A 25,696-nucleotide genomic window follows, 5' to 3' on the forward strand; every position below is an offset into this window, starting at 1 on the left:
ATCTCTATCATCTTATATATACCACAAGCTTTTATTTTTAAAGACGTTTGGGAGCTTTTCAGTTGCTTTATCAAAAACTAAATACTGCTTCTTTTATATTATGGTTTAATATAGAATATAAACTTCTTGATCAAAAATACACAAAAAAATCACTTTGTATATGTACTTGAGTTTCACTGCATTGTATATTTTTTCATTTGGTACACAAAGAAATGTATTCTTCATAGGTTTATTCTTTTAACATGTGAACTATTATTAAAGTTTACTCTGGTTCCTAATATTAAAAACAAATGCTTACTGAATTTGGAAGTGTTTGGGAGGTACTGATATGGAATGATAAAGGTTTATCTCTCTTTTTAAAATTAAAAATGCATTTTCTTCAGTGTTGACACCATTACAAATCTGTTTCCACTTCAAGAAACTTAGCATACGCTAATCCCTTTTTTGGTACCTTTCAGTTCTTTTAAACCAGCCATTCTATAATCTGGGAGCTCTAAAATAGTAATTTCTAACTTCCTTAGGAATAGCTTAGCCAGGTTTAAATTAAACAGTAATACAAAGGTAATAAGTAACAGGAAAGAATGATTAAGATAGAAGAGTATGTGAGAGTTCAAAAGACATATAAGCTTACATCCTAGAAAGTTTGATTACATGCTCTGAAAAATAACTTTTCCAACTGATAAAATTTTACCAGCTTATTTTCATTTTTCAATATCCTTTCATTATACACTGCATCCTTTGCTTTTGGACCTTCTGAATGGAAAAACCAGATATTTAGAACACTATGTAAAAAACATGGATTCAAACATGACGCATTTAGTTTCCACAAAAATATATTTAATAAGCTTGTTATATAAAATCAAACATTTAACATTTTCAACATTTTATGAATTCAAACTCACTGATAACTAACTGGGAGTGCTCTGTACTTTCAAAGATTACCTAAACTAAAAATATATTTACATATTTACAATACATGTAAATGTAACTGAAGAGCTACTTCAAATAATGTTGAAATTCACAGAATTCTATAGGCTAAAAGTGCCATAAATTTTTCTGTCATCAATTGTACTGCACTAATTATGAACAATGTCTTAACTATTAAAAGAAAAAAAAGTGGGAGGGAAATGGTAGGTTTTAAAGTTCTGTGACAAATCCTTAGAAGATAAAAAATACGTAAAATCAATTTAATGACCAAGATTTCTTAATGAATCCCTGATTGTCATTTTTGGCAGCTCAACCCCATCTGCTGGGATGGCAGTGTGCTGTACGCTGTTGGGAACCCTCCACTGTCTCATTAGAGCCATGCTACTAAATGCTGTAAGAGCCCCGGTCAAAAGTAAGGAAATGACAGCAACTTTTGAGTGCTGTACACAGCTTTCCCATACAAGCTAAGACTTTAGTGCCTATATTTGTTCCTAAAAAATTAAGGGCCTTTAATCCTTTCATACCAAAAAATGTGTTCTCGTTTTAAAGGGGTTCTTTGTTTTGGAAGAGAACCCTATACGTTATATACTTACATTGATCACAATTAAGGTCCCAAGTCCCATTTTGTATTTTGAACTGCACAATGATAACATTTAAACCACCTGATTCCAGGTACTATTCCACATGAAAGCAATACACATCTTTTTTTTTTTTTTTTAAATACTGCATAGGTTCTCCATTTTTTAAAGATACTGCTACTGTACAAGTTTACCAAGTGATGATTTCCTATTTAATAGCTGGTTATAATGAGACATTTCTTGCTGCATTTTTCTCCACTGAGAATATTCAAAGCAGTTTCTAATATATAGCATTTAGAAGTGTTTGGTGTGTTGGCTCTCAAAATGATAATTTTTTTGCTCAATAAAATATTTTTAATAACAAAATACATGTAAAATTAGAATTTTATAATTTCCAAAAAGCTGCCTTTATTAACCAAAGTATTTGTTTGCAGTTTTTTATCTGAGAAAATATTTTAAAGCCCTTACAAAACTTAAATTTTATTTTTAAAAAATTAACTTAAAAATTCTTGCCATGTTGTTGGGCATACCACTGCTGTCTCTGCTTGCGGTTTTCCAATTCTGTGAGAAGAGCCTGTCTGTAGGCTTCATACATTTTAACAATCTGTTCCAGTTCTTTCATGAAAAGCAACTTTAGCATTCCCTGGTATGTATCCAGGTCAGCCAGCTGGAAGAGTTCCCACTTCAGAATGTGGTCATATCTGTTTTAAAACATAATCATGCATATGTTCACAACACATACATAAATATGTATTTACAGCAACAAACTGATCTATTTTTATAAAGATCAATTTTATTATATCTAAACAAACCATAAAGCTTTAATTAAAAATAACTGAGTTGTTAACTTACTTAAATATACTACTTTTTTAGGGAGAGAACTGCTGATACTACTTCATTCAATTGAAAAAATAATTTCTATATCAATTATTGTACTATTAACATTAGACAACAATGAACACAGATTTCAAACCACTGTGGTTCTATAATTTTAAAAGAATACATATTCTATGCTTATTCATAAGTTCACCTAAAGTTTAACTGTCAGAAAGTTAAGAATACTTTAGACCTTATTATCCCCAAACACAATACACAAAAATGGGCAAAGTCACTTGTGTTATTATCATTGACAAAACTTTCTGAGGAATGCTGTTCACTACTGCAGACAAGGAACTAAATAAAAGAGGAATGAACAGGAATCATCATTCATGGGCTCTTTTCCTGAGGTTGAATATACAGTATTACAACAAAATCAAGCAGAAAGGGAAGAATAAGTTCTTTTCAAAATGAGAGTCAGTAGACTGTAGAAGTATGTGGAGAAGGACGCACGCTCACTTGTATTTACATACATCTCAGAAGGCTTTTTAGTCTTCCTTCAATGGTAAAATGATCCTATACTGACAGGGAAGTATGCAACAAAAAGGAGTAATTTACACTCTGATCTGAAAGGCCTGAAGACATAACTCTGATCTAATTTTTCCATCTTACAGATCACAAAACTAAATCTAAAGAGGCCATATATTTTTTGCAAAACTGTTCAGTGACCAAAAAATGAAAAGGCAGAGTTATGGACCAAATTACTTCAGCGTAATAGTTTTGAATGCTGAGATTAGATAAAGAACTTGAATGACAGCAGGTCATATACCTGTATGATATTGAAACTGCCCTTCTGAAACATTACAGATATAATCAGGAGCTTTAAGGTCCCAAATCCCATTCTAGTAAATTTATTTTTAAGAGTCATTATAGTATTTCCTACCCATGATCCTTTGTTTGGTAATTCATTTAACATCTTATTCCAAAAGGATCCTCTATTATTTTATAAAATGTTTTTTAAAAAGGGAAAGAGTAAACAAACAATGAACAGCCAGATTGTGCCTGGCACATTGACTTCTATTTCTGTACAACTTGGATACATGTAACCAGAATACCAGGAGCACAATATGCAGGACCACAAGATAAATGTATCTTGTTGGATACCAAATTTACCCCCTTAATAACTCAAGTGCCACAACCTATTAATAGGTATATTTGGTAGAAAGCTTTATATTCTCTTTAGTGAGAAACTCCAACATAAATTAGAGATGCCATTAGAAGTACTCAATGAGCCTTTATGAAGTAACAGCTTTGTTTCCTGGAACCTCTGCTATTCATGCAGCTTAAGATCTTATTTGTTTGAAACAAGTTCCTTATTCCTAGCAAAAAATCTTAATCCTCGAGTCAGAATTCCATAGCTAATGGGCATTTCAGCAATGTCAACTGATTCAAAATGCTTAATTTATGCCAGTTGAACTATAAGAAAAGTAAAGCTTATTTATCATCTGTGCTTTCTAGCAATGAAAAAGAGAGAAGATTAATTGGTAAATATCATACTTGTTTTAAGGTATGAACATCATTCTGTATAAACATTCAAGTTTTATAAAAAGGGAAAAAAAAAAGCTTCAGGCAATTTTCTCACTTCCCAAGCACAGCATTTAGCATCAAAAATAGGATTAAGGGTAGAAGCAAAAAAATCAGAAAATTACAGAAAATCCTTTGGGACGAAGAAAATACGCTCTAGAAGGGCACAGATGAGAAAAGTATGAAAGGTACCATGTGCCTTCCAAAATCTTGCCCCTGCCATTTTTACGGAATTACTTCCCTTCTCATGTAATACTTCCTGATATGCTTGTTTTGTTTTCTTTTTTAGGAGAAATGTAAAATTCCCATTCTTTTCCTCTTAACTAGACAAATCATCTGATTCCCCAGGTTTAATTTTTAGTCACTTATCGTTTAAATATACAGGTAGGGGCGCCTGGATGGCTCAGATGGTTAAGTGTCATCAGACTCTTGATTTGGGCCCAGGTCATGATCTCAGGGTCCTGGGACTGAGACCTGGTATTGGGCTACCTGCTCAGTGGGGAGTCTGCTTGTCTCCCTCTCCCTCTGCTCATCCCACCATGTGCTCACTCTCTCAAATAAATCTTTGAAATATATATATATATACAGGTGGGGTACCTGGGTGGTTCAGCTGGTTAAGCATCTGCCTTCATGATCTCAGGGTGCTGGGACTGAGTACTGCCTAGGGCTCCCTGCTCAGCAGGGAGTCTGCTTCCCTCCCCACCACTCATGTGCTCATGTGCACACTCTAATACATAAAATCTTTAAAATACACATATACACGCACAGGTAAATCATTCAGAAAATAGGCTATAAACTATTTCAGTAGCCTATGCTTATTGTAGCACTTAAGCTGTTTTTCCTAGGGCAGTATTCTACTTATAAATAGCCCATATATGCAAACATCAACTGCTATAATCCTACAAATAATGTGTTCACCCTTCAATGGATGCAGTCTTTAAGGAGCCAAAAGTGCTGCTGTTTCCAGCTCCAGCGATCACGATGCAGCCTAAGTCCCTTCCCCATGCCTGCCTCCTGTAACAGCGTGCCCACTCTTCCTTTCTGCCTTCACCCAGAGCTGGGGTAATGGTGATGCTGCAAGACTGCCAAGCCATAGGAGTAAAATACAATCCATCCCACAGCACTGTTGGGGTGTGTGTGTAATGAAATAAATACGTTCTTGATGGTCTTTTTCCCGTTGTATACTAACCTTATCATTTATTCTGTAGTTCAGCTTGACCACAGTTTTATGATGCATTACAGACTTTTGTGAGCAGCTTCAGGAACATTAAAATTTAAGCTTTATTAAATTCATAAATAAAAATTTAGAATATAATCTAAGTCAAGTTTGGAAGTATATGCAAAAAGAGACAATTTAAAAATTTTAAAATTTCAGGAACTTAGAAGATTGGCAATTTTTAGCAAAAGGAAAAAACATGCTAGTTTTTTGACTAAAACTTTTCCTTTTGTTAAGTAAATGATTCTTCATAATCTACTTCATAAATAACAGCTCATCCTTTGTTGATAACAATATTAACCATTTCCACCTTCTTTAGAGACAAAAAGTTTGGACCAACTAAAAAGCAACACGTACCTAAACCTCTCGTTTTAAGTTTTTAAGCAGTAAAGAAGTACCTGTTCTTGTTTCAGTCTGGCTTATTTTGAGAGTCCTGACCTATTTGGAAAAAAAACTAAGTTGCTCATTTCTAAAAAGTTTTAAAGCTAGCTCACAGAACCAGAGTGGAAAGGGCTATAATCTTTGGGAGTCTGTTCTTTTCATAAGCAGCAAGGAATTCCATTTAAGTATGATCTTTTTCCCCAAAAAGGAAAGCTTATATGTTATTTCTAATGATGATTATAAAGTAGAAAGAATAACCTTCCTCAATCTTACCAACTCCCAGAAATAAGAAAATTTAACAGTTGGGCATATATTTTTCCAGATTTAAGGAAAATGTAAACATACATATTATATATGGCATAAAATCAGCATATGAACAAAGACTACAAATACTGGTAGGTCAAGTGGCATCAAAAGTGAAGGAAGAGATGGAAAACGGGTTTGAAAAGTCCACCTGCTATCATTCCTTACTCCATTCCCATACTGTATGGATAGGATCAAATAAAGAGGCTGCCGTGGGTTATCCCAGACACCAAACCAAGGTAAACATCTATGGATAAATGTGTACCTAATTTCAAATAAACTAAAATGAAACTTTTGAAAAGCATGGTTTATATCTTGCAAAGTAATATCTATAATTAAAATGTTTTTAAAAATTACAGTGTCAGGGCTTAAATTTGACTTGGAAAAGAAGAACCAATGTTTTGGGACTAGAACCCTGGTAGATGGTTTTGTCTCCACATCAGACCAAAGATTAACAACTGTGAATTTACAGACCGAGAAGAATGTTTACATTGGCCAAAAATTAATAAATAATTATAGTAAATGACCATTAGCTTTATAAGAATGTTAATCTGGCCTAAATAAGTGAATCATAATCAAATAATTATGACACATATCCTTGAGGTAACTAACCATTCAAATTAAAAGCCTGAAAATAAGCTAATAAAAACAAATGGCTCTAAGCAAGAAAGATAACTTCTAAAATCACTAGACTAAAGGCATACACATAAGCCTTTTCCCTGCCACTTAAACACACAGTTGGTAAATACATAATACGGTAAAAAAAATTTAGATCAGAGTTGGTTTAACCTCTTGCATATTTTGTTTCAATGATCATCCTTTAAAATTATGGAAAAAGAGTTACTATTTCAAAAAAGTATATATGAAAGGTTTTACATTCCTTTTTTTTAAATATCAAAGATTTAATTTTTTTCCCCAATTCACTGTCCAATCATCTTAAACTATTTAAAACTCTTCTTTGGGCTATTTTATGCTATTAATTTTGGTTAAAAAGAAAGAGTAAGGCTACAAAACCCAGAAACTAAATATTACCTTACAAAGTTGTTAAAAGTATATGCACTCATATATGAAATGCCTAGCAAAGTTTAAAAAGAATTTAATAGCTGCTCAGTATATATTTATTAAATAAGTTATTAATGACAAAAATTAAGAGTATGATCCTTGAAACTGGAGATAAAGGTTCAAAATCTACCACTTAATAGTTGTATTTTCTTAGCAAAGATAGAGCTTCCATTTTTTTTAACCTGTAAAATGGCTTTTAGAAAGATTATATGAGATAACATATGTAAAAGTTTAGCATCATAAGATACAAACAGGAAGCACTGGATAATCAGTAACTATTTGCTTTCAAAAACTCTTTTCCGAAACCATGGCACTTTGTATATACCAGTGTTATTAATCTTTATCATGTTGGGTTATTGATCTGAGTATTTACTTCTGTTTTCCCAGAACAGAAAAGGCAGCTTTCATTTATTCATGATTGTATTTCAAGAATAGTGCCTACTATGTCACCCAGTAAATATCCTCAATGAGCCTGGCAAATTCACAGTCATCTTTAAAAACTAGCCCACGTATTTTCTTCTTCAATGGAGCTTTCCTTGCTCTAGTCATATCATAAGAAGCCCTAGTAAGTGCTTATGCAAAGCAGTCACCATGCCATGTGCTTGAAAATGCATGATCACTTAACCCCCATAGCTCAGTAGAGAGGAAAAAAACTTGGATCTAAGTTCAGTGACTTGCTCAAGGTCATTCAGTATGCAGGTGATGAAGCCAGAAATCAGACTCCATTTCCTTCCTGAGTGATCTTGACCACTATTCTATACCTCTACCCCCAAGAATCATCATCATCATCTTTACTTAGCTCTCTTAATGTGCAAGGTATTATCATAAAAATACTTTAGATGCTCTATTTTATTGAATTTCCAATAACCTTAAGAGTAGGCACTATTCCTACCCCCAATTTACAGAAGACAAAACCAAGTTAAGCACTCTGCAAGGAGATACACAGCTAAAAAGTATCCGTGAACTCAAATCATCTCATCCCAGAACTTGCAGCCACTACCTGTATTATTTCAACACCCCTGTGTCCTGCTGCTTCATCCTTGTATCTTGGATTTCCTTGGGTCTGTCCTTTTATCACACGGTATATATCACTTATTTACAAGTTAATCTCCCCTACAAGGACATAAGCTTCTTACTATATCCCTAATATAACACAGGTCTCCATACAAAGAAAGTGAAGAATTAGTAAATGTTTGCAGAACTTACATTTCTAGTCAATGATTTTCAAACTTTATAAGCTGTGATAATTTTTTCAAGTAAAAGAATTTTTAGAAGCCCAATATTAAGAGAAAAAACACAGTGCTATGTGGGTTAAGCAGTCCAGGGACTTTGGTTCCACTTACCCCTCAACAAAACTATGTCATAAATTCACTTACTTCACAGGGGCTCGAGCATAAACCTGAAGCCAGTCAGGAATTTCTGCAGTGTGATATGGATTTGCAGGTACCAGAAGGGACTGATTTCTTTCGGTTTGCTGTGGCTGATATGTGACAGGAGGGGGTTGGTCATACCGAGGTACACTAAAAAAAAGGAATCAACATTCATCAGGATAAAGACTCTAAATCTAAACAAGAAATTGTAAAGAACAAATAATATTTAAATGTTTTTCAATGTGCCTCTTGCCCAAACTGAACTCCTTCTACCACCTTAAAAAAACACAGAAGTCTGACTTTTTTTTTAACCACACCATAAGGTGAAGTAAAATACACCTTCTTCTGGAAACTAGTAGGTCACTAGTGATGAATATAAACCCAAACTAAATATTTATAAAAAAATTTTTAAGATTTTATTTGAGAGACTGAGAGAGAGAGAAGACAACTGGGAGGAGGGGAAGAGGGAGAGGGATAAGCAGACTTGCCCCTAAGAAGGGAGCCCAAAGTGGGGCTCAATCCCAGAACCCAGAAATCATGACTTGAGCCAAAGTCAGACACTTAAGCAACTGAGCCACACAGGTGCCCAAAATCTTTACATATTTTTAAGAGATTTCTTCTGTGTGGTATTTATTCTTTTCAAGGAACTTAAAAGGAAGCTATAAAAAATTTGGAGCTAATTATTACCTTTATACTGAGGCTTAAAACTTAAATAATAATTTTCAGTAATAACTAGTAATTAGCTGTAAATTTATACTGGAAAGGTTGACAGTTTCTCTCAAAATGAGAATGGATGCTTTCTTCCTCCTGTAGGCTGAAAAGGGGATTTGGAATATGTAGTACACTGGGAATGAGAACTGTGATTAAATTATCCACATTAATTATTTTCTGCTTTTACCAACTTATGAGAGCATAAGTGAGAGTTGAGTTAGAGTTGACAAGAACCTATTTTAAATCACAGAGACTTAAAGCAAAAAAAAAAAAAAAAAAAAAGAAAGAAAGAAAGAAAGAAACAGACCATGCTTTTAATTAGTTCTAATATCCTAACCGGTAGCACAGAGAGAATAGCAATAGGAGGAAGGAGTTATATGGGAAAAATGCTAAGGAAAAAAGCACTGAACCACTTGAAGCCTAAAGACTAAAATTTGGAAGGCCAAATGATCTATTCCAGAACAGGACACAAAACCGGAAGAGCCTGCTCCAAACATCAACATTTATGTGTATATCAGAAAAGGTCACTGCAATACTAAACTAGGATTAAAATAATTGTTAGGCTGTGATTAATACTTTAAAGATCAATATCCAGATGGCACTGCAATTTTACACTTATCTCTTCTTTCCTAAGTAAGTACTAAGTAGGTACAAAGTGAAATATCCTTTGACAGCACAACTCGGGTGGGAAAGAACTGAGGCTTTGAAGACAGGCCTGAGGTTTTTAACCTCAGTTTGGCTACTTCACAAGTTATATGAATGTGGGCAAAACTGCTTCACTTCTCTAAGCTTCAGACTTCTTATTTGTAAAACTAGAATAAATTCATACCAAAGATGATTCTTCTCAACAATAAATGAGCTAGTATGTCAAGTGTTCTGTACAAAGATTAGCATAACAGAGACAATCAAAAATAGTTATTAGTGTTATCTATGTGAGTTTAAGAAAGATGTTTGTTCTCTCCAGTTTAATGTCTACAGAGCTGGTAAGAGTAGCAAATTGTGAAAACACCTTGTAAACTATAACAATTCTATAATAATGTAAGGTTACTAATGATAAACAGTCAGCTCGATATACTCTCAAATCTGGTTGTCTGGACCACAAAGTTTTCTGCCACCTGGTGAAAGCAATCTGTAATCATGTTTAGTTCTTTTTTTCTTTTCTTTTTGCATTTTCCATCATTCTTTGTCAGCAAACACCTGGCTGCACTCCCACTATGTATCTGCCCGTGTGCTGGATGCTGGGACACAGCAGGGATAAGTGAAATTCATCCCTGCCCTTGATGGGGAACTGTGATCAGGTCAGAGGAGGACTCTAAATTACTCCCAGGTCACAGGCCTGAAAATGGAGGCCAGCAGCTTGCCTGAAATGGTTTAGAGAGTAGGCAAAGAGACCAGAGCCCAATACAGGCAGAGAAGTTGGTCTGGCTCTTTCGAAACGGTGACAAGTTCAGCTGTTCAATTAACACTGACTGAATACCACTAAATGGAATCACTGGGAAAAGAAACTTTTCCAAGTTGAATGAATAAATCCAAATATGTAAAATGACACAATAGGGGCACCTGGGTGACTCAGTGGGTTAAAGCCTCTGCCTTCAACTCAGGTCATGATCCCAGGGTCTTGGGATCGAGCCCCGCATGGGGTGCTCTCTTCCCTTCCTCTCTCTCTGCCTGCCTCTCTGCCTACTTGTGATCTCTGTCAAATAAATAATAAGTAAAATCTTTAAAAATAAATAAATAAAATGACACAATAATGATAAAGCTTAGTTTTCTAGGTGGTAATATTAAAGTGTATTTTCATAACAAGTTTAATGGTTTTAAAAAATGCAGAAGTCTGCTATAACTGAAGATCATATTATGCTAAATGATACTAAGAACACCTATCAACACACTGATGATGTTCTACCTATTTTAAATCTTATGGCTCAGAGGTAGTTAACAGGAATTTATTTGTAATTTCATGACTAAACTGGTACTAGTTTTTTTATGTACTTTGAAATCCTGTGTATTTTACGTTTACATATACGGCATACCGCAGTTTGGATTAACCACCTTTCAGGTGCTCAATAACTACACATGACAACTGGCTACAATATTCACAGGGCTAAAAATCTGGACATACTGAGACCTACTGATAAGCCCAAAGGATCACTGGTTACATTTATTGAACACATCTGGGATATTTTGTACAGTGCCAGTTTTCACTTTCTTGCCTGGCAGCAGTAAGAAACAGAACATAAAAAGTCAGAAATTGAATAAAGCAGATGCTATAATTCAGAAGTATATTTTGACAAATTAGGAGGTAGGTCTGTATTATTTATAGAAATTTAAATGGAAAGAGACAGAGGTTTTTAATTATTTCAATTTCTGGGTATCTACAATAAAAAACATTCTGGTATATTAAAACAGAATCTGATCATACGAATACTGATTGTGTTTTTGAGGTTGTTTTAAAAAGTTTTTTTTAATTATTACTAAAATGTATTTACAAATCATTACTAAATACAAATTCAAAGAAAAATGTCATAAGCCTTCAAATATCAAACTTTAGGGTGCCTTTCTCTTTGATGAAAATATGAGCTCAAAATCTAACATTAGACAATCTCAAAACAAAAAGTTGAAAATAAAATTGATACTACACCTAGGAGCACAGGGATGCCTATATTGAGCCTTCTTATTTGTGTGATCTACATAATAGGTTCCGAATTCTGATGATTCAACTCGCTCCCATCCTGGAGGAAGTCCTTCTCGCTCAAGGGGATGGCTCCAATGAGTTGTATTTGTGTTGTGATCTATATAATATTTTCTCCCTCTCATTGTCCAGTCCACAGACCAGCCAGGAGGAAGAGGTAAATCTTCAGAACCATGGTTAGTTAAATTTCCTAAAGATGTAGCAGCAACTCTCCCAATACCTGAAGAGAAAGATAGAAAAAGAAGAAATAGAACAATTATTCAAAGCTAAAAATTATGGTATCTGTGAAATAGTCACAAAATTAACTATCGTAATTATACTCTTCTGTTAAAATTCAAGATTTTATAATTGTAAGTAAGAATTTTCATAAACTAGCCAGTATTACTAAAATTTAATTACAAAGCAAAGGAGGAACAAGACTCCCTCTCTGAAATTAGTTTTGGTTGATGCCGCTATCACCAGGCTACACAAACATTTAGCTATTAGCAAAGCTACTAAATATGTATACTGCTTAAAGAAAAGTGAAGAAAATAAAATTTCACCACATTCAAGATTTAAGATTTGACATTTCACCTAAAACTAAAAAAAAAAACAAAAAACAAAAAATAAAAACCAACTTGTAAAACTGTCCAGTTTATAATTTAAATATAATCTAGCTGTCCCCGAGAACCATTAAGTACCTTTATCAGAGATGCAACATATAAGATTTTTAACATACAAAAATCAATTAAGTATTTGCATACTAACAACAACTGGAAACAAATTATACCACTTATTATAGCTCCAAAAAATCAAATACTTACATATAAATAAAACAAAATATGGAAAACAAATTATGTACAGAATCTGTATGCTGAAAACTATAAAACAGTGATGAAAGAATTAAAAGAACCTACCATATTAATGGATTAGAAGACTCAACATAGTTAAGATGCCAATTCTTCCTGAAATGACTTTTAAGGTAATTCCAATCAAAATTCTAGCAGGAGTTTATGGTATAGACAGAAACAGTTGGGCTCTAAAATGTATATGGAAAGGCAGAACTAGAGAAGCCAAAATATTTTTTAAAATAAGAATAAAGTTGGAGGATTCATGCTACCTGATTTTTTTTTTTTAAGATTTTATTTATTTATCAGAGAGAGAGAGGGGGAGAGAGTGAGCAGAGGCAGACAGAATGGCAGGCAGAGGCAGAGGGAGAATCGAGTCCCTGCCAAGGATGCTGGGATCACAACCCGAGCCAAAGGCAGCTGCTTAACCAACTGAGCCACCCAGGTGTCCCGCTACCTGATTTTTTAAAGTAACTTTTATGCACAACGTGGGGCACAAACTCATGATTCCAAGATCAAGAGTCACGTGGTCTACCAACTGAGCCAGTCAGGTGCCCCTCATACTACATGATTTTTAAGACTTACTATAAAGATAGAAGTAATCAAGACAATATGGTATTGACAAAAGGACAGACAGATCAATTGAACAAAGAATCCTAAAATAGACCTACACATACACAATCAATAGATTTTTAACAAAGGTAAAAAGGCAATTCTATAGAGAAAGGGTAGTTTTCTAACAAATGATGCTGGAACAACTGGACATCCATACGCAAAAAAAAAAAATTAATCACAATCTATACCTTCCTCCTTCTATAAAAATAAACTTAAGATGGATCATATACCTAAATGTAAAACATAAAAACTATAAACCTTTTAAAAGAAAAAGGAGGGTAAGTTTTCGTGACCTTTCATTAGGCAGAGCTCTTAACCATGATGCTGGAAGTACAATCCATGAAACAAATATTGAATTGGACTTTGTCATAATTAAAAATGTTTGCTCTGTGAAAGGCATTACTGTTTTTTAAAAAAATTTTATTTATTTATTTGACAGAAAGATCACAAGTAGGCAGGGAGGCAGGCAGAGAGAGAGAGGGGAAGCAGGCTCCCTGCCAAGCAGAGAGCCCGATGCAGGGCTTGATCTTAGGACTCTGAGAGCATGACCTCAGCTGAAGGCAGCGGCTTAACCCTCTGAGCCACCCAGGCATCCCTATGAAAGACATTATTAAGAGAAAGAAAATCAAGCTACAGACTGGGAGAAAATTTCCAAATCACATATTAGACAAAGGAGTTTAATCTAGAATTCATAAAGAACTCTCAAAACACTAGGAAAGTATTTTAAATGGGCAAAAGATGTGAACAGGCACTTCAAAGAAGATATTTAGATGGTAAATGAGTAGAAAAAAAATGCTCAAATCATATTAACCATCAGGGCCACTGCTAATTAAAAAATCCCTACAAATTAAAACCACAATGAGAGGATAATACACATCTATGAGAATGGCCAAAAAAGAAAAAAAAAAATCTAACAACACAAGTTGTGATGAGGAGGATATGGAGCAACTGAAACTCTCATACACTGCTGGTGGAAATGCAAAATACTTCAGCTACTCTGGAAAACACTTCAGCAAGGTCTTACCAAGTTAAATATGTTTTCCATATGATGCAGCAATTCTATTCCCAAATATTTAACCTAGACAAATGAAAATGCTTCTTCACACAAAAACCTGTATGGGGAGGTTTATAGTGTTGAAAAAGGAAAAAACCCCACATGTCCTTCAAGAAAATGAGTAAACTAATACAACCATACAGTGGAATCTACTGTAAAAAGAACTAAATATCGATATATGCAACAACATGTATAACCTCAGAGGCATTACACTGAGTGAAAGGAGCCAGCCTCAAATGGCTGTAAACTGTATGATTCTGTTCATATGAAATTACTGCAAAGGCAAAACAACTAGGACAGAAAATTATGGTTGCCAGGAATTTGGGGCAGGGTGAAAAGACTAAGCAACTGTCATAAACCAAAGAACACTTACTACACAAAGGGACAGCAATGACATAATTTTTAGGAGTGAATGAAATGTCCTATAAACTGTCTAGGCATTACATCAATATAGATAGATAGAGATATATATCAAAATTCATAGAACCCTGTACCTTAAAAAAAAAAACCTTAAGTTTACTGTATGCTATTTGGGGGAGGGCGGGAGGGAGAATAACCTGGCTGCATTGTTTTATTCTCACATAAGAATAGTAATTGTATATAACTGATCACACCAAAATTCAAAGATTCATTTAGTTTATATCCATAGGTTAGTGGGTTAAGCCTCTGCCTTCAGCTCAGGTCGTGATTTCAGGGTCCTGAGATAGAGCTCCGCATTGGGCTGTCTGCTCAGCAGGGAGCCTGCTTCCCTCTCTCTGCCTGCTGCTCTGCTTGCTTGTGATCGCACTGTCAGATGAATAAATAAAATCTTAAAAAAAAAAAAAAAGACTAAGCAACTGTCATAGACAAAGGACACTAAGGAGAAATGACAACTGCATGCAATGCAGTTGGATCCTGGAACAGAAAACTGACATTAATGAAAAAACTGGTGAAATCCAAATAAACCTTGGAGTTAATAAAACGTTCTTGACTTCAGAGACACTAAAAATAAAAACCCACTGTTTAGCTTTGGAGGTAGCTAGGGTGCCAATTCATCATCTTAAAAACTAGTAATAAAGAGAAAGATTTAGTATTTATCCTTTCTTATATGAATAGCAACCACATAATTGATGAGAGATAGTTCTTCATTATAGAAGTCCAACTAATAGAGAAGAGATGACAGAAATTAGAGTATCACCCTCTGTAACACCTAATAAAATACTGGATCTAGCCAATGATCATTATGGTTATCAAATCAACAGGTAAAAAGGCCAATGGAGAACTTCATGATGAATGAACTGTGCTGATATCTGATCCCATCATCAATTTTAGGATCAAAAAGAGAAATTAGTCATTATGTGTCTCTGGAACTGATGCAGCAGAATGTATACAACAGCCTCTATGAACTATTTTAGCAAAAAGAAAAATGCAAGAAAGAAAATAAACACAATCACAGTATTGTTTGAAAAGAAAGGCATATACTTCTAAAACATATGGGAACTATAGAAAAATAAAGCTAACAAGCCTTTTGGTGAAACTGACCTTGGCTTCTGTCAAACTGCAACTGAAGGCTTATTTAATAAGTGTAGCTTAAGCAATTTCTGTACTTAAAAAAAAAAATGTTTAAACAAAAAAGAAATAAGCCAATGTACTAAAGATATGTACATAGCAAATAACTTTAAAATCACATTTTAAAGCATGCAATGGCTTTATATTTTCTCATACTTCCATCATTAGAAATGTACTACTGGCCATAACATAGAAATTTTTTAAAAAGTTAAAGTCAATTCATTGTACTCGTACTGACTTATTCATAAGAACCATAAATTTTTGCCCAACAGAGGTCCCCCTAAAAATATACAAACAGATTTCTAAATACAACATTTTTAAAAATAAAAACTCTTGGGTGCCTGGGTGGCTCAGTGAGTTAGGCCTCTGCCTTCAGCTCAGGTCATGATCTCAGGGTCCTGGAATCAAGGCCTGCATTGGGCTCTCTGCTCAGTGGGAAGCCTGCTTCCCCACCCCCTCTCTGCCTGTCTCTATGCCTACCTGTGATCTCTGTCAAATAAATAAATAAAATCTTTAAAAAAAAACCTCTTATAGTAAAAAATAAATAAAAAGGTACAAACTTTATTAAAGATTATTAAATTATTATTAATTATTAAATATTATTAAAGTTGTGAGTTTTATTAATCTGCTTAGAAAGTCCAAACTTCCATATACTGAACTTGCCTAAATCTAGAAACACATACACCTCTCCATTTAAACAGTATTAGGTACCAAACACCAAATTTAAACTAAGACAAAATGTGAAATTCATATAGAGGAAATACAAAGACCTCTCTGTAGAAACTCTTATTTTTCAGAATTAAACCTCAACAATTTGATACGGGTACAAAGATATCCTCAAAGTTCTTAATAGGTTCATCAGCTTTACCAATGCCATGTAAAATCATGATTCCTAACCTTTCCATGATACACTCCACCTTCACTTTCCGAAAGTGCCACGTACACTTATTTTTTTAGACTATTTGGGATAATTTTATAAAACCTATTGAGAGGAGGATGTGCAATACAAAAAAACTAAAAGTGAGATTTAAAACAAAACATACCTAGTAATAAAATAGGTCTAGAAGACAGGAAAAATAAAGTTCAATCAAGCTCTAACACATGAGACCTCTGCTCTAAGTTCAGCCAGAAAGTTGAAATTTCAATAGCCAAACATGTCAAATCTGGAAAAAGCAGAGAACACATAATGCTCTTATAAAAGGCATGAACACTAACAGTTACGAGTGTCTCCTCTGACCTGCCCCTTTTCCAAATGTATTATTTCATATTCAAAAGAGCCCTATAGGTGATACTATCACTATCAATTTATAAATGAGGAAACAAAGATTCAAGTAAATTATTTCCAGAATGATAGAACTGGTATACAAGTGACAAAATTATTACTAACAAAGTAATCAGCAAACAAAGATCAACTGTAATTCTTCAAAGAAAAGTATGACTGTCACTAATTTAAAAAAAAAAAAAAAACAAGCCACCAATTTTGAATTCAATCAGTGGAAAAATTTAGGAACCTGTTTCTGAGATACAAGGGAAAAAATTAGTTTTTCATTTTTTCAATTAGTTCCAGAAAAGAATGAGTGGAATTCATAATGTTCAAAATAACTTCCATTTGTAGGAATTAACTGCACAAACACCTTCCATTTATATAAAGGCATTCATAACTAAATACATTATTTCCCAAACACAACGATGAAGTATTATTTTGTCTTTCTACCAAGAAATATCTCTGAAGAATTTAATCTCATACAATCAGGCAGAAGATATCTGTGAAACCTATGCCTATAAAGCTCAAAAATTCTGGCTGACTAATTCTATAGTGGTTACAGAGAATAAAATGGAATCTGGAACTCTAATGAAGGTCCACAAGCTTCAGGGTAATAAATGCTAAACACTATAGCCCATGTTACAATTAAGATGTTGATAAAGAGATCTACGAGACCAGTGCTCTAACCCGAGCTACAGAGCCCCGCTTGATAAAGAGATCTACCTTTTCTCCTCCTCTGCAAAAAAATATTACAAATAAAGTTGTGTCCCTAAAGATTATTAACCCCTTCTCAAAAATGATTCTGAGTTCCTTAAATAATTATGCATTTCCTGGAGTAAACATTACTTCCATGTTTTTGTAAAGGCTGACACTTTTCAGCTTGATTTTGGTAACTTGATTTCTTTAGTCATCTTTAAAAATAAAAGTTTTAAAAGTCCATTACTTAAAACTGTATAGAACTAAATTACTCAAATGCAAAACAAAGAAATTCATTCTGCCTTTAGTATTGCAACTGAAGACTTCCTGTTAACAGCCAAATTCCTTCCTTTGGCTCATAGAGTAGGTGCCTGCCCATTACACTGGCCAAAATGTTAAAGGTCAGATTTCACAGCTAAACCTAAAACTCGGTAGGCCCTGAAACCCCCTGAAATATCATATAAACGGTTTGGTTATGATTTAATGCAAGTGGTATATCCTGCCAGTTACTTAAGTCTATGTAACTGGCAGGATATACCACTTGCATTAAATCATTACCAAACTATTTTCTTTCATATATTCTTAATGTTTACTACCTTAGTAACAATAATCAAAATTTAAAAGTTGTGAAAATAAATCTATGGCACATCTTTACCCTCCCACAAATTTACTTTCTCCTTCTCATTCCCTGTAATTCCTTGAATTCTCTTCAGCATTAATCTTGAAAATATGGTAAGTTTCAAATTTTTTCAAGATGAATTCAAGAAACTTCCAGCTATTGTTTCATATGCAGATTTTTTTCCTTCTGGAAAAGACAGCTGATAGGCTTTTCTGCTTGGTTAGTTATTGGTTATTAATCATTCCCTGACATTTAACGGATTCCTTCAAAGAACTGTTTTTTTCTAAAAGGTAAAACATTAAATCTTATGCTCTGATGTAATTCTATTAAGTGAAATTTCTCAAGCATATTACCACTCTAATAAATGCAAATCTTTCTTTAAAATGACTTAATTTGAAAAAGTATCCAATTAACTTGTATTTTATTTATCCCTAACTCATGATTGGAAAGTTTTGAAGTCTGTCACTAAACTTATAAAAAGTGTCAGACTGCCTCTAAGAGAGGATCGGTAGGAATTCAGTTCTAGCAGTATTTCCTCAATGATACTTTGTGAACCAGAATTTTTAAAACAATATTTTAACTTGGCATTATCAATTCCTCATACTTTCATTTAGGCAAAAAAGTGTTATGAGTTATCAGTGATACCTGAAATATAAATATACATGATAAAAGTAAGTGTGAAGAACAATCTGTATTTATGGTAAGCTGTGTTAATCTTTTATTCCTGCTACTCGTCAGCCACCAAAACTGTCTGAAGACTCCAGACTTGAAATCTCTGGATTCATTCGCTTAGTCAACCATTTACACAGGCAAATGTCTATCTGAATCTTCTCTCTTCCTTATCTCTCATTTCCCATTTGAGGCCAAGTCCCATCAATACAGATGTGTCCCACTTCTCTTTCTAAATGTTTGCAGCCTGAGTTGGGTCCTCATAAGCATTTAAAATAATAACCACCAATACACCAAATGGAAGATTATTAAGTCAATGGAACTCATAAGTAGCATATAACATTAAAAAACTCATTCAAGTAAAAAGCAGGGATATAAAACTGTACAGAGTATGCCATTAAAAAGATGAAGGAAATAACATATACGATGAATCTCTGGCCTGATGGGCACTTTCCCTTAACTTTTCTGTTTTTTGCAAATTTTCTACAGCAAGCAGTTATTACTCTAAAAAATGATTTTTAAAAACTTACTATTTTGGTTGGCTAACAAATCATTTCTGAGGTTTAAAACTATTTAATATTATAAATAGCCAAAATAAACACTATAAATAGCCAGTATGCAACTGTTTAATCCCTTAACCTAGACACTCTTTAAAAACAAAAAGGCTCTGGGGTGCCTGGCTGGCTCAGTCCGTGGAGCATGTGACTCTTGATCTCAGCATTATGAGTTCGAGCCCCACTCCGTAAAGATTACTTAAGGGAAAAAAAAAGTTTAAAAAAAAAAAAAAAGGACACTCATCCATGCTCATTTCTCTATGCCTAGAAAACCTTTCCTCTTTTATGACCCAAAGAGATTCCAATGTCAGCTTTCATAAAATAAGATGCTTTTACCAACTATTCTTCATTATTCCTCAATTTTCCAAACTTCTGATTTACTTCTCCATAATTTTCATTTTCTCCTTTCCTCTCCAATACCACTGGTACCCGAAAAGTCATCTTTTCTCTAGCAATCTATCCTGAGTACAACCAATAATCTTCAAATACTGCCTTCATAAAATGACTTGTCTTTGAAATCTGCAATGGCTTCTGTTTGACTCCAAACTGTTTAAATCCTTCAGATTGTAGCTGGACCACAAATCTCCATTCTACCTCATATCTTCTTTCTTCATATTAGTAGAACTACATAGTTCCTTCGATTTACACGTTCACTCTGTTTTCATTGGCCTATTCCAAATTCCTTATTTAAATGCCTTTTCTCTGCCCCATTAATCTAAAGTCCAAGCTCAAAGCAAGTCCTACCTCTTTCACGAATCATTCTTAAATATTCTAGCCTACCCTGATCTCTCCTCTGACTCCCTATTGCACTTACTGTCAATAACAGTGTTCTGTGATTACTGTGCATCTATTGGTTTTGTTCCCCAAACAAGATACCAGAAAGCAGATGCCAAAAATGTCAGAGAAAATGGGTGGCTCAGTCAGTTAAGCCCTAGGTCAGGACACGATGGACATGGAGCCTACTTAAGATTCTCTCTCCCTCTTCTTCTGCCCCCTACTCACCCAAAATACTAAATGAATGTTTTTTACACTCCTGCTCCAAACTGTTTGTTTGTTTGTTGTTGTTTTGAGAGAGGGAGGGGAGGGAGGGAGAAAAAGAGAAAGTTAAGCGGGCTCCACAGCCAGCATGGAGCCTGATGCTGGGCTTCATCTCCTGACCCTGAGATCCTGACCCAAGCCAAAACACTTTGAGCAACCCAGGCACTCCTCCAAACTGTTTTTAAGGCACCTTGTTTTAAGTTTCATGGGTTAAAAAGTAAAGTATATTTATTCTTATCCTACCAAGATTTAAAGCCTGCAACTTAATCAGGAAAAAAACAATTAGATAAAAAAGTTTAAGTTTCAGCTTGCTTCAGTTTATCTAGTGTAATCCAATACTCCGGGATTAAAGTAGAACTATCCATTTCTCCTGTCTCTTCTGCTCCTTATACAAGTATTCCCAAGTTAGCAAATATGGCAAACAGATTTTAAAAAATCATATGGCCAGGGGCGCCTGGGTGGCTCAGTGGGTTGAGGCCTCTGCCTTCGGCTCGGGTCTGATCCCAGGGTCCTGATCCTAGGGTCCTAGGATGGAGCCCCGCATCGGGCTCTCTGCTCAGTGGGGAGTCTGCTTCCTCCTCTCTCTCTGCCTGCCTCTCTGCCTACTTGTGATCTGTGTCAAATAAATAAATAAAATCTTTAAGAAAAAATAAAATATAAATAATAAAATTATATGGCTAATATTTTTATTACTAAAAGAACAAAAGGACAGACTTCCATTTGAGTCTTTTTGACAAACCTGGGAAATAATTATTGACCTAGGCAAACAGTTTTGTTAAGAGAAACAGTGTAGGCTGTAGCTGAGGAATGAAGCAGTTGCCCCATGGTATTTTTTGCCACGCCCAATTCTTCCTATCCACCTTTCCTTTCTCTGGTATAAGTCCAGGTTCTTTGAAACCCTAACCTTCCCATCTTACCAAAACTAAACCTAGATTCAATCCAACTGTAGACATTAAATTCTCTGGGTTTTCAAGGTTAACAGTCTAGATAATCTTTGGGTGAATACTAAATTTTTATAAAATGAGTTAATAAAATAAATGGACACAAAATTCTTTCACTCAGCATAGATTACTAATTATTTGTAAGCTTGCTTAGCAAAACCGGCAAAATGGAAAAGTATTTTTCTGGGAGTGTGTGCGTGGTTCCCAAGAAAATCCAGAAAAAAAGCACCTTTTTAATTGTTAATAAATCTAAACTAATGTAGGATTTGTAATTTTAAGTTACCTGAAGCATGTCTCCCCTGATTCTGTGGCATTCTTTGGAAGAGATCATGGTTGTATTCATAATATCTATAGTCTTCATGTGCACGATCTCCAAGTGGGCGCCTTCTCTGACCATCAAAATAATTATCTGAATAATAATATCGGGAACCAGAGTCTCCATTTTCAACAGCAAAATTAACTTCTGTTAAAAATGACTGAGAAGAGCCATACTCCCTAGGGACATCTGCTAGACTCCGGGCAAGATAAGAAGGTGCAGACAATCTGTTGCTTTCTCTTCTCATTATTTCATGAGGTGTTCTTTGAATTGGAGTTCTAAGAAAACTCTGATTTCTTGAAACTATTCCATCTCCAGAAGCTGAAAAGGCATTAGGACTTGAATCTGGCAGACAGATATCAGTTCGTCTTGGAATTGTTGGACCATGCCGAATAAATGAAGGCATGAGATCTACAATAAAATAAAAAACAAAGAGTAAAATAACCACGTCGGTAAGTAATAATTACCTTTTTCAAAAGTTGTTCATTTATATCTATTACCCCCCAATGCAAAATTTCAATGGACTTGAGCAAACACAATTTAAAATTCTAATTTATGATAGTACCTGGGTATTTTAGAATTAAGGCTAATTAATACCTTCCCGTGCAAATGATTTTATAATTTGCACGAATGTGGTATGTGTAAACTCAGTCAGAATCAAATGTATTCTGCATAACACTATATATAACATGATGAAATGTCAGTAAGCTTAATTATGGTTAATGAAATACTCATGAATAAATGTGTAAAAATAAGAAACAACCTAACAAAATTAAGATTTTTTTTTGCTGATTTCACTTCATTTTCAAAATTCCCAAAAATCCTTTTACAAGCAAACACAATTTCAAATATAAAATAGAACATAATGCTATTCCCAAACATGTAAAAGTGGATTCCTTTAAAAAGACTTTAAAATAATCTGATTTCCCCTCAGAATTATGTAATACCAGTACATAATCAAATGCTGGAAAGTAAAAAAGCTTAGGTATGAAAATTAAAAAATAAAAAAATCTCATTTCAAAGAGGTACACAAATGTTCAATCAGTTCAAAATATGCCAAACCTGAAACTACCACTCCCTTAAGAACAAGTAATTATAATTCAAAACAGAAGATAACAGTGGAACAATGGCCTTCAGGATATAGTACTTCTGAATACAGAACTTAAGTGGCTTAGACATGCCAGGTTACAAAGCAAATAACTTCGTAACCTGAAAAAAATTAGATTTGGAAACTTTTATTCATTTATTAAGTACACAATATTAGATAGCACTGATATTAATAAGGTTCAAAAGCTAATGAGACAGGAATTAATAAGAATAAATTTATTAATAAGAATAAGTTAATAAGAAATAAATTAGCTGTGAAGTATGACTTACATGGGGTGCCTGGGTGGCTCAGTCAGTTAAGCATGGGACTCTTGATTTTGGCTCAGGTCATGATCTCACAGGCTGTGAGATCAAGCCCCACCATGGGCTCTGTGCTCACCAGGGAGTCGGCTTGAGATTCTCTCTCCCCCTTCCCTCTGCCTCTGCCCCAACATGAGCTCACTGGCACTCACTCTCTCCCTGTCTCAAATAAATAAATAAATAAATCTTTAAAAAAATAATAATATATAGCTAACATATTTCATGATTTTAAGTAATGTTTAATAAAGTTTATTTGCAGCAAACTGCAAGCTATCATAAATTTAGCTGAAAACCCAAGAGCATATGTGAAAAATAAGCTTATAAAAAAAGGTATAAAAAAAATCAATTCTCAGGGGGCACCTGTGTGGCTCAGTCAGTTAAGCCTCTGACTCCTGAGTTCAGTCCTGATCTCGGAGTACTGAGATCAAGTCTCTGTTCAGCACTCAGCAGAGTCTGTTGCTCTCCCTCTCCCGCCACCCCTCCCCTTGCTCAGGCTCACTCTCTCTCTCCCAAATAAATAAATAAATCTTTTTAAAAAAGAAATCAACTTTCAGGGGGTGCCTGGCTGGTTCAGTGGGAAGAATGAGGGGCTACTGATCTCAGGGTCGTGAGTTCAAGTCCCACACTGGGTGTAGAGATGACGTAAATAAACTTAAAAAATAAAAATTAATATGCTAATTACTGATGTACCCACTGATCTATCTTGTTGTTCTATAAGAAAGCACTGAAAATACAAAGATAAATCTCTAAGGCTGATGATGCAGTTATTATTTAAAAAACATGCTCTTAACACCTTTCTGTGTGATCCTGGGTAAATACTAGGAACCTCTATGAACAGCTTTCCCAATTACAGAATGAAGTAATGCTTAAGTCACAAGGTTTGTAGGAGCTTCCAAGAAGGGCACTTACACAAAGTGCCCGCTATGCAGTATGAACATCTAAATATTAGTTCCTTACCTCACAAATGTTCTAAAAACACAAGCAGAGTCAAATGCTTAAACTGAAAAGTGTGGCGGGGAGGCAGCGAGAAACTATTAAAGTTAAAAAAAAAAAAACAAAACTTTTTTGGCAATTTCTCCTGAAGTACGATAGAAATTTTTGCGTACTTCGCCTTTTTTTGGGGGGGGGGGGCGGAGTCCGGGAAGGAAGGTGGTATTTGAAGCAATTCTCACTTAAACGCCCAAACACACATGATTTTCGCTTTTCTAAGACCTGAGACTGTTGATGAGGCTTTGGAGAGCGGCCACAAAAGGGACGGTCAACTGTCACCACCTCCTCACGTCTACAATCATCAGCGAAAGGGCTAAGGAATTCTACCCGAGTTCGCACAACTTCCTGCACGGACGGGTGACACCCGAAATGTTTGCAAACACAAGGCGTATCTCTAAGTATCTAGAAGAGGAAGAAGTGGGCCCCAGTCAGATCACTTCCACCTCTTGTAGCATCAGGGAATCAGCAATTGAAGAGTTTCCGAAAGAACCTCTTCTAGTACTCAAAATGAAACAACACTCCGCCCCGGGGCGAGGAGAACGGGAAAGTTTGTTATTTTCAGGGAGGCCCACGGGGGAAGGACTACTCTTAAGTTTCTTACGCTTCGTCGGCTTTCAAACAATGACCACCACTTCGGGCACAATACACTCTTCACAGAGACCAACAGGAAAGAAAAGCCGCGGGGAGCCGCGTCGCGCGCCCGCCAGGCTCCCCGCAGCCGCTCGGGCCAGGTGTGGGTACGCCCCGCCCGACACTCACTCCGGAGCAGAGGCGACGTCTCTTTCTTCACGTACTTGCCCTGCACCTCGGCGGGCTTGGACACTTCGTTTTTGGTTTTCTTTCGGGACAGCATCCTTGTCGACGAGGCCCCAGGCCGCGTTAAGCAGCCTCTTTAGGGCTCCGCAAAGGGCGCCGGCCGGTCCCGCCGCCACCTCCGCCGGCGCCGCCGCCTCCTTCCCTCCCGAGCCGCCGCCGCCGCCGCCGCCGCCTCCTCCTCTCCGCAGCCCGGGGTCGCCCGCAGGGACTGCTGCATGTTCGGGGCGCTAAGCGCGCCGGCCACAGCTCAGTCGCTTGTCAGTTCCTTCCCGGAAAGATACTCGCTCCGCGATGCTGCCGGAGAACTCCGTGAGCTGAGGCCAGAAACGCCCGGCCAGGGCCATGGTCCGCCGAGAGCCGCCTAGTAACCGCTACCGCCGCTGCCGCCGCCGCCGCCGCCGCCTACGTCCCGTAAACTTTCCCCGCGACCGCTGGGAATTCTGGGAAACTCGACGCTGCGCGAGCGCCGCCGCCGCCCCTCCCCCACTCCAGCTCCCGGGCGCGGCTAGGGCTGCGGGTCGCCGGGCGGCGCTGTCAGCTAACGGGCCGGCCGCTCTGTCTCCTCGGAGGAGAAGCTCGTCTTGGTGGTCGGGGGAGGACGATGGGCCAAGTCGGCCCGACTAAGTGCGGGAGGCCGTCGCGCGCTCTGGAAGTGGAGCCCCTTCTACCCACATATGTTTCCCCGGGACCTTGAGGGAGCGGACG

General features: G+C 36.0%; 1 protein-coding gene across 1 annotated transcript; it reads right to left on the reverse strand.

The window, feature by feature from the left end:
* Positions 1-815: 815 nt before the first annotated feature.
* SAV1 (salvador family WW domain containing protein 1) lies at positions 816-25,460 on the reverse strand. The gene is made up of 5 exons (XM_059373162.1): positions 24,935-25,460; positions 21,746-22,189; positions 11,587-11,857; positions 8,244-8,387; positions 816-2,206 (listed from the first exon to the last, which is right to left on the reverse strand). The coding sequence occupies exons 1-5, from the start codon at positions 25,026-25,028 to the stop codon at positions 2,005-2,007; spliced, it is 1,155 nt and encodes a 384-aa protein (XP_059229145.1). The 5' UTR covers positions 25,029-25,460; the 3' UTR covers positions 816-2,004.
* Positions 25,461-25,696: the final 236 nt, after the last annotated feature.

The sequence above is a fragment of the Mustela nigripes genome, chromosome 13 (assembly GCF_022355385.1).
Source record: "Mustela nigripes isolate SB6536 chromosome 13, MUSNIG.SB6536, whole genome shotgun sequence".
Lineage (NCBI taxonomy): Eukaryota > Metazoa > Chordata > Mammalia > Carnivora > Mustelidae > Mustela > Mustela nigripes.

Excerpts from the sequence above, each read along its gene's own strand:
- SAV1 (XM_059373162.1), bottom strand. The coding sequence starts at position 25,028 with ATGCTGTCCCGAAAGAAAACCAAAAACGAAGTGTCCAAGCCCGCCGAG. Across the intron at positions 22,190-24,934 it reads GACGTCGCCTCTGCTCCGGA|ATCTCATGCCTTCATTTATT; the intron begins GTGAGTGTCGGG and ends ATTTTATTGTAG. Across the intron at positions 11,858-21,745 it reads TCAGGGGAGACATGCTTCAG|GTATTGGGAGAGTTGCTGCT; the intron begins GTAACTTAAAAT and ends CTTTCTCTTCAG.